This window comes from Penaeus chinensis, chromosome 14 (assembly GCF_019202785.1).
Source record: "Penaeus chinensis breed Huanghai No. 1 chromosome 14, ASM1920278v2, whole genome shotgun sequence".
NCBI classification, from domain to species: Eukaryota; Metazoa; Arthropoda; class Malacostraca; order Decapoda; family Penaeidae; genus Penaeus; species Penaeus chinensis.
The window spans coordinates 15,257,702-15,267,701 of NC_061832.1; the positions used below are offsets into that span (position 1 = coordinate 15,257,702).

Consider the following 10,000-nt stretch of genomic DNA (forward strand, 5'->3'; position numbering starts at 1 on the left):
TGTCATACATTCTACCTTAGGCTGGCGACGAAGTAAATGCAAGTGACTCCCTTCTTCCTGCTTCGAAGTGTTGGCGTCGAGACATTGGTCGAATCAGGGTAACACTTTGAGCTCAGTCAGGAAAACCCACTATGGCACTCCTTATTGAACATATCCGCGTCCACCCATTCTCGCCAGTACTTTGTGTGACAGACACCGCCCCCTTCACCAAATATAGCATGTGCGCCCACCCGCCCTGCGCAGCCCTACCGGCTCGCCTCCCCCTCATAGCTTATAAATTTGAGGGAGGGATGCACCACCCTTCAGTGCATTACAGCTAGGGTCGCAATCATGCCTGCCTCGAAGGGATCCCGCTCCTCCTCCAAGAAGGCCAAGAAGACAGGAAGCAATGTCTTCGACATGTTCACGCAGAAGCAGGTGGCGGAGTTCAAGGAGGGCTTCCAGATAATGGACCGCGACCGCGACGGCATTATCAACAAGACCGATCTCCGTGGTGTCTTCGACGAGATCGGCCGCATCGCCACCGACAAGGAGCTCGACGAGATGCTGGCCGAAGCCCCCGGCCCCATTAACTTCACCACCCTCCTGCACATGTTCGCCGAGCGCTCCTCGGGAGAGTCCGACGACGACGATGTTGTCGCCGCCTCCTTCCGCGCCTTCGAGAAGGCCCCCGGCGAGATCGACTCCGAGCAGTTCCGCCTGATGCTCATGGCCTTCGGGGACAAGTTCACCAGCCAGGAGGTCGACGACGCCTTCGAGCAGATGGAAATGGACGAGGACACCGGCATCATCGACGCCGACGCTCTCATCTCCATGCTGTGCGCTAGTTCAGGGAAGGAGGAGGAGGAGGGTGCTGCCTAAGCGTACCTCCCTTCCCTACGCCCGTGCAAGAGAGAGACAGAGTGTGAAAGTGGACGCCATCACCAGCAGCAGGTTGCTACCAGTGGCTGTGGCACTCAAAGCTCTTCTTGGTCATCTACTGCTGGTTCTTACTACCACTTCCCCTTCTTCGCGAATGATACCCACTCTCTTCATACCCCGCCCTCGGGCACAGTGCACCCCATACCCTGAATTCCCGTGTGTACCCTCCCGTCGACCCCACCCCTTGTGTGCATCCATGACCACCCCTTCCTCCACGTTACTTCGTGAACATCACCCACCACCCTGCATGTATCTCCCATTCTGAAACCACAGAGTGAAGTGATATGGACGACTGTGTGTGAATTCTTCCTCTGGACAGTGAGAAACCCACCTACGTGAAAGAAGTGGCTAAAACGTTGACTGCGTGAAAGATTTTCCATGCCAAGTGCGCGTGCAAATGATCCTCAACCTGAAAATCCTCCCATTAGGTTTAGTGTAAGATGTTGGGTTTTCAAACACATTGTTTCAATCTGACCAAATAGAGCTAGATGTTTCTTATTCAAAATAAATATGCACAGCATGACCGGACGAATATAAAGTGCGTTTTTCTATCTCTTTTGTATTTACAAGTTATCTGCGCAGGTACACTGAGCATATAATGTCTGTTAATATTAATGAATATAAGTAGAGAGATGTACTGCAAGCAGTCCTTTTTAATGTTCCTGAAATATACGATTTATTTAATGACATGTATGCGTGTTTATATATCAACACATACATTTGAATATATACAAACATACGCGCGCGCGCTCGTATGTGTGTGTGTATGTATGTGTATATAATGTACATGTACATACATACATACATATGTATATGTATATTTAGATATACACACACACACACATATGTATGTGTGTGTTCGTATACATTCGTACAGTATATATGTACCAAAAAAGCCTACGTTACTCTTAACAGAACAAACGAAAAAAAAAACAAAAAAAAAACACACAAATGTATCAACCCATCCGAACATTACACGCCTTTGTCACCCATATTTCAAGGCACTTAAATCCACTATGTCTTAGAAGGAAACAGGCCAACTGTTTACGCGGAATCAACTACAAGTTCTAGCCGTTTTCTATGAGGCCACTGATCACCTTTCTGTACTTGTAAAAGAAAATTCTTAAAACTCGTCATGATGCAGTTGTGTAGCCTGTGAAAAATGTTTGTGATGATAATGATGATGATAGTGAGAATGATGATTATTATTGTTGTTATTGTTATTATCAATGATGTTATTAGTACTATTCTTTTGTTATTGTTATAATTATAATTAGTAGTAGTAGGAGTAGTAGTAACAATAGTAGAGTAGTGGTAGTAGCATTATTATTATTTGTAGTAATAGTATCAGTAGCAGCATCATTATCATTATCATAATTATTATTATCATTATAATCATCTATGAAACCAAGCAATTTCCTGCCAAGAAATCTTTATTTTAACTATTTCCCAGATTGAAGGCAATTATTCGTGTCTTTAAAAAATACAGATAATTTACTCTTGCAATTGCTCATTTTGCACGCGGATACGGGAACCTGCAACATAAGGAAAGTTTGAGAAAACAGAAGACGAGGTGAGAGCGAGTTCCGTTTCAGGTTAGACGCCTTTACGCTCGTGGTTTAGCAGTTAACACGTAATATACTCGATACAGGAAAAGGCTGTTATATGTCTGGGTCTTTGTCTTCCTCTTATTTCCGCGTATCTCTTTGTTGGTGATTCTCTTTTCCTTTTTTTTTTTTTTTTTTTTTTTTTTGTCTCTTTTTCTTCTGCGTTCCGTCTTTTCTCTCTTTGCTTTTTTTTTTGCTTTTTTTTTTTTTTTGTCTTCTGTCTGTCTGTCTAAGTTTGTCGTTCTCTCTCTCTCTCTCTCTCTCTCTCTCTCTCTCTCTCTCTCTCTCTCTCCTCTCTCCCTTCTCCCCCCCCCCCTCTCTCTCTCTCTCGCTGGCGTGCTTGCTCGCTCGCTCGCCCTCCCTCCCTTACTCTCTCTCTCTCTCTCTCTCCCTCTTTCTCTCTCTCTCTCTCTCTCTCTCCCGCTTTCTCACTCTCTCTCTCTCTCTCTCTCTCCATCTTTCACTCTCTCTCGCTCGCCCTCCCTCCCTTACTCTCTCTCTCTCTCTCTCTCCCTCTTTCTCTCTCTCTCTCTCTCTCCCGCTTTCTCACTCTCTCTCTCTCTCTCTCTCTTCTCTCCATCTTTCACTCTCTCTCGTTCGCCCTCCCTCCCTTACTCTCTCTCTCTCTCTCTCTCTCTCTCTCTCTCTCTCTCTCTCTCTCCCGCTTTCTCACTCTCTCTCTCTCTCTCTCCATCTTTCACTCTCTCTCGCTCGCCCTCCCTCCCTTACTCTCTCTCTCTCTCTCTCTTTCTCTCACTCTCTCGGTTTCTCTTACATGCGGCAAAATTAGCTAACAAAGGGCTGAACAAAATGCCTTCCTCCCTATCAGATAAAACCTCATTTTTATCTTTTTTTTCTTTTTTCACATTATGTAAAGAGAGGTTGCGTCACATTTCACTATACAGTTCTATGGAGATAACGAAGAATCGCGTGGCTTGTGTTTGAAAGCAAAAAGTCACGTACGTGTTTTACATGCTGAGACTGAAGGGATACAGTGTGTAAAATAATTTGTAAAATGAGGCATGTCGTAGGATATATGAACATGCAAATAAATAAGATAAGCAGCATGATGTGGATATGCAAAATGTGGAAGAAAAAACGAGGAAGAATGTGGAATATTTGAAAATGTAGATACTTTAGAAAATGGCGGCATAAACACTTACACACATGGAAGCAAAGTTGCAAGAAATATGCAAACACACTTACACACACACACACATATATATGTATATATATATGTATATATATACTACACATATTTATGTGTGTGTGTGTGTGCGCGCGCGTGTGTGCGTGTGTGTGTGTGTGTGTGTGTGTGTGTGTGTGTGTGTATGTGTGTGTGTGTGTGTGTGTGTGTGTGTGTGTGTGTGTGTGTGTGTGTGTGTGTGTGTGGTGTTTGTATATATATATTATATACATAATATATCTATATCTATATCTATATATGTGTGTGTATATGTGTGTATATATGTATGTCTGTATGTATGCATGTGTATGTAAATATGTCTGTATGTGTGCATATATAGTTAGATAGATATATATAGATATAGACATACATATATAGTTACATAGAAGTGTACATACATACAGACAGATGGTTACAGATATATATAACTTTTCAGTCTCGTGGCCACGTGTCGAGCACCAAATAGGACATGACGACGATAAGGATATATAAAAGAATGAGCTCTTATCTATATCTGTTAAAATTTATCACTTGAATTTTATATTTTTATCACACACAAAAGACGTTAAAACTTGAAATTTGAAAAAAAAAAAAAAAATCCTATTCTGCAAGAACCAATGCACATGCAAACACGCATATATCTATAACTATATCAATCTATGTATCAATAGGAAACAGCCATAATAAAAAATAATAATAAATCGTAAAGCCTAATACAGACCAAAGTAGATTTTAGCAACTGTTGCGAAACACGAGCGATTTTATTAACCGAATGTTGTGAAACAATTGAAAAACATGGACACCGATTTGTATCTAAATTGTTTCGCGACCCTTACTGGACATTTATTTACACGTTGACCAAGACCAAGCTGCACTGAACCTCCTACCAACTAGGAGTGGAACTTAACACCTCGATCAGGCCAAGTGTCTATCCGGTTGTCCAGATTTCGAACCTGGAAAAAATAATTCCTGCCTAAAACATCTAAGTAAATAACAACAACACGAAGCCACATTGACACATAGCTTAGTGCTGTCAGAAAAAATAGTCACACAGCTGTATTGACTCGCAAAGCTTAGAGCAGTCAGAAAAGTCTAGTATTTGTATTTTCAATATACACCGTTGGTGATTGTCAAGAGGTAGATAACTATAATTAATGTGCTGTCATCTTATTCTGCTTGTTACCATATGATTTTCGAGGACATAGTGAGAATGGTATATGGTCACAAGCACCATCTATACTTTAAAGTAGTTAAAGTGATGTTAATATAGTGGCAGAATAAGCTGACAATATAGTAATTCGAAATTAATTGCTTCTATAAGTCAATACAGTTGCGTGAGAGGCAATTTATTATTCTGCTAATACTTAGCTATATAAGTCAATATATCTGCCTAATAGGATACTATATTTTCCTAATTCATCAGGCTTTTTCCTCTTTCCTACTAGCGCATCGCCTCCTTCATTATGCAGTGACAAGTCTGCAGTATACATGCGATTTCATTTGACAGTATAATATAGATTCCATAAACCTTTGACACGTGTATATCCCTGTATTCGATCGTGCACACCATCCCTACAACCGAACAAAAGTCAGCAGACGACTGGCCGACAGACGGTGAAGAGTCGTGTTACCTGCAACTTTGTATCGAGTTTCCCATACCCAGTAGGAAACACAGAAACACGCAAAAAACGTGCTTCGGAACTCTTCAGCAATAGTTGCGAAACAAACATGGATTGTTGCTCAACTGGTTAGCGATGTTTTAGATACTTTGTTGCAGGACTGTTACTCAACAAAGTATCTTGGCCTGGGTATGAAATCATGTCTCGCAACTGTTTCGGAACAGTTGTGAGCACGTCAAGAGTTCATCAGAAGGATAAATAACCTAAATGAATTAAATTTAATTTCTTATTGTGGCTGTTTTCCTATTCATCTCTGCACACACACACACACACACACACACACACACACACACGCATGCACCCCCCTCCCCACACACACGTACACACAACCCCCCCCCCCCCCCACACACACACACATATACACAGACATACACCCTAACTCTTGCGACCTACTCGTTGGCCGCATAATTGTTGCCGCGACCTTGGATAACTTGAGGCTGCTTTGTGTAGCATGAATCTTCAACTGTCTTTTGTGTATATTTTTTCCTCTAAATCTTTCTAATATACGTGTTTCTGAAGCTTTATTAGATACGACTCTTGCATTATAAAAAATCTGGTTCATGTATTATATATATATATATATATGTATATGAAGTGTCACACAAGTAATATGCGTACACATGGTATGCGTACACATATATAAAGGAATGCGCGGCCAAAGGTGTTCTCAGAACAGTTGCCTGAAAATGCCTTTTTCATTTCTTTCTTTTAACATTACTCTGTAATCGACATATGTCTCATCATTATAGTGCAATAAATGCTAAACTCACATAACATTTAATTAATAGACGCATTTTGGGGCAAACTGTATAGGAACACCTTGGGACGCGCTCGGTTACAAACATAAAAACATGCATGGCGAAACCGTATTTATTCATTGTTTTCCTATCTATTATGACTTTGCTTGACGCCACTTGTATCTATCCCTCTCTCTATACAGCCACTAGTGTGTATGGTATATTAATTTCTTGTTTACTGTACAAGTGAAAATGTAAATAATCTTTACTACTACTACCGTCATGTTTTGTTTATGATGTAGGTAAAATATTTTTTGACCATCTTTCCGTCCGTTCCGTCTGCATTTATCATCTATTTTCCACTAAGGATGAGTCCGATATGCGAAGCTGAGCTTCGCCCGGGCTATGCCATTGAGGGGAGCCCGGCCTGTGTCGACTAATGTCGACTCGCTAACGTGTGTCAGCTGGTGCTGGCTCGGCTAAGTCCTTACCCGCCGTGGTACCCAGCCACAGCAGTAACCTCCAGGCGACAATTGCAACTTCTCGCGCAAGGGCGGGGCGCGAACCGCCGACCCCTCAGATTAGAGGCCGGCACGTTACCACTGTGTACGAAGCATGACGTAGCCTGACTGAAAGCCATTGCCAATAAGTATACTCCTGTCGTGCCCGCCCAAGAGTATACGTACCCCAGACTGGAAACTCCTGATCTGGGTGAATCAACACGGCCATGGACGAGTAACCATCACCGTCTGTAGAGTTTATGTTTCGACCACAGATATTTCGTGTTACTGCTTAGACTTCGCCCTGTTGCTACTCTCGCTAGATGTTGCTATATACATGTTATGAATTATATATATATATTTTACTGTTTCTTTTCAAATTAGGATACATTTTCTGTTCCAAACTAATATTGTGCTATCGAATGAAAATGCCACTACATTTCGAAAATAATGAGCAATGAGCAATATTTCGTAAAAAAAAAAATAAAAATAAAAAAAAAAGTGCAAAATACACTGTTACGTTTTGCATTCAACTAAATCTTTGTTGGATTTGAGAGAATAACGTTGACATATTCAAAATAATGCCTAAATAGATTTGAGAAATTATAGTCCTTTAGTTCCTGAAAAAAAACTTTTATTTGGTGTTACAATGAATTGCAGAATATCAATTTTACTGAAAAATAAACATTTAACCTAGGGCTTGTATTGATGCAATATCTACACAACAGATTTACAAACAAGATTATTTTAACGCTGCTGTTTACCACTTAACATATGGTTCGTGATTACATTGTTTGTACTATTTAGATAACGTTAATCTGTTTCGCCCTAAAATTAATTTCCTGGACCAAAAGATATTGAAAAAAATAATGAATCAACAAGGCAGAAATAGTTGAGCTATCGTCCTTAAAAGAAAAAATGATCGACGTTTTTTTTTCTTTAATTCGTCCAGTGCGTTCACAGGATGCAGCCTCACTTGATACAGTATCATGAAATAACATCCTGTCTGTCTGGTGATAATCAGAGCTTAGATAATACATATGCACAGTCGCCTGTCGTAAATGGGTGTTATATCAGAAGCTTTATACATTTGGTGCTGGTAACAACTAAACTGCTTCAGTGAAAAAAGTGTGTCAGTTCAAGATAGTTTCTCCACGGTTCTCAGTTAACAGTTGTTAAAAATCCAAGTAGTATTGGCTGTTACAGTGTTTTGACAATTTCGCGGTTGCCTCTGGGTGTTTCAGAAATACTTACATAGGTGTGTGTGTGTGTGTGTGAGGGGGGCCTGGGGGGCTGGGGGTGTGTGTGCGACTGTGCGTGTGGTAGTGCATGTGTGCATTTGTATTTTATATACATATATTTCAGGTTGATAATATCTGAAATTTCAATATTGTACGTATTTCATAAATCGGGTGTAAGCTCACATGATATTAGATTGTTTTTATACATTTAGTTAATGCAACAAATTATATCACTGGAAAGAAAACATATACCAACACACACACGTTCACACACACACACACGTGCCACCACAAAAATAATGTCCTTTTACATATTGCTTCCATGAATATTAAAGCTTGCCCATACAGCTACTGTGTCAAGACTGCAATTCTCGGAACAGCATTATAAAATCATTAGAGGAATTAATACCTAGAACTTAACACTTCCAGACTTTCAGTTATAAGTAACCATTTATGGCTCTGTGTAGGGTAGACGCAGGAGCCAAGGTTAATCATTATAATGGGGCGAGACAGAAAAGCCTTTTGTACATTAAGAATATATGTGCTGGTGAGGTGGTGTGGCGACCGTCTGCACTGCAGTGATAAAAGGTAGGATGGTTTTAATTTTGGCAGTATTTCGATATTACGATAGGGCAAGGGAGCGGAGAGAGAGAGAGAGAAAGAGAGATATTTGCATGATTCTATATTCATAAGTGCGTCCTGGAGAGTAAGGGAAAGGAGAGAGAGAGAGAGAGAGAGATATTTGCATATTCATAAGTGCGTTCAGGAGAGAGAGAGAGAGAGAGAGAGAGAGAGAGAGAGAGAGAGAGAGAGAGAGAGAGAGAGAGAGAGAGAGAGGTAATAGAGAAATTCAGTTGTATCACTTGTAATGGAAATCAAGATCACACTTATGATACTAGGGATAATTGAAGCAAGAATTTAAGAATTGCAAGGTTGGATGGCTGTTTTGAACTAAAAAAAATAATCAGATTTTAGGCTCTTCATGATGCAGGTGTGCCAATAATGTTAGTACGAGACTAAATTGCCGCTGGAACCTAGCTAAGATGATTTTCCCTCATTTATGCCTTGCTAAAGATTCAGGCAATATGATCTTGCATAGATAGAGTAATGTATTAGTCGTAGAATATGCAGAAAATAACACCCTGGCTATACAAAGTACATGGCCTCTGCAATTGAGGCTGTGTTAATATCCAACACACCTACCACATATATTTAGGCAAGATAGGACTTGGATTTGTTCTGCATTTGATAATAAATTGCCAGAAACATCCACATGTTCTGTTATGTCAGAATATTCAAGGTATAAATCTCGTGGCCATTGCTGGAGTCTTTGCTGAAGTACACGGCATCAGCCAATGCAACCACATCTTGGACAATAACTTAGTTCCTATTAGCCTTTCTTTAAATAACTACAAACTAAAAGATAATTTTTGAGGCAATAGGTATGTAAGAAAATGTTTAAGGTGCGGCTTTCCCACTTTTGTCATCTTATCCCAGGCATTAGGCTAGAGGTTATTATCTTTAGAACAAGACCTGAGTGACATAGCTGGGGATCTAGGAAAGCCAGATGTAGGTTTGCCTAGAGCAAGCTATGGTGCTTTGGGGATAATGAATGTCTATAGTGTATTTTCTTAGAATTTAGTTAAATATGAAAGTAATGGTAATGTATTCATGTTGGTAATCATTCCTGACAAAGATTCTCCACAAAGTATTTATATACATTAAAATAATAGACTCATTTGAGACAAAATGGGCGACATATTATATACACCATATTCAAAATGGACGTGAAGGTAAACAATCACAGACCAGAATATGACCTTGCTATATGGGTAGCCAAAGGAGAGAAAAAAATATTTAATAAACTTATGCAAAAGTATTACGGTAAAATGATTTCTGCTATCTTTTAGTCATGGTAATGGTTGTACACAATGGCAAAAGCAGCCGAATATTGTTTGATGAAAGTCATTGTAATAAGATATATTAATTATTATCAACATTCAGGTTCTTTTCTTTTCTTCCATGCTTTGCTTAGGGTTCCTTCTTTCCTGTTGAAAGGAGATGAACATAAGATTAGGAATGGAAATACAAATGATCTGAACTGGTGACCCTACATAGTAATTACTTAG

The 10,000-nt window shown here is 40.0% G+C and overlaps 1 protein-coding gene and 1 long non-coding RNA gene across 2 annotated transcripts in view; one reads left to right on the forward strand and one right to left on the reverse strand.

The window, feature by feature from the left end:
• Positions 1-10: 10 nt before the first annotated feature.
• On the forward strand, positions 11-1,612 carry LOC125032454 (myosin regulatory light chain 2-like). Its single transcript, XM_047623597.1, has one exon. The coding sequence runs from the start codon at positions 331-333 to the stop codon at positions 859-861; it is 531 nt and encodes a 176-aa protein (XP_047479553.1). The 5' UTR covers positions 11-330; the 3' UTR covers positions 862-1,612.
• A 7,881-nt stretch (positions 1,613-9,493) lies between these two features.
• Positions 9,494-10,000, reverse strand: part of LOC125032456 — a 1,655-nt gene continuing 1,148 nt past the window's right edge. The window contains exon 2 of the long non-coding RNA XR_007115545.1: positions 9,494-9,919. This is a non-coding gene — a long non-coding RNA (uncharacterized LOC125032456). The remainder of the gene's footprint in view (positions 9,920-10,000) is intronic.

What these genes read in the sequence shown, in the direction of transcription:
- LOC125032454 (XM_047623597.1), top strand. Translation starts at nt 331, where the DNA reads ATGCCTGCCTCGAAGGGATCCCGCTCCTCCTCCAAGAAGGCCAAGAAG.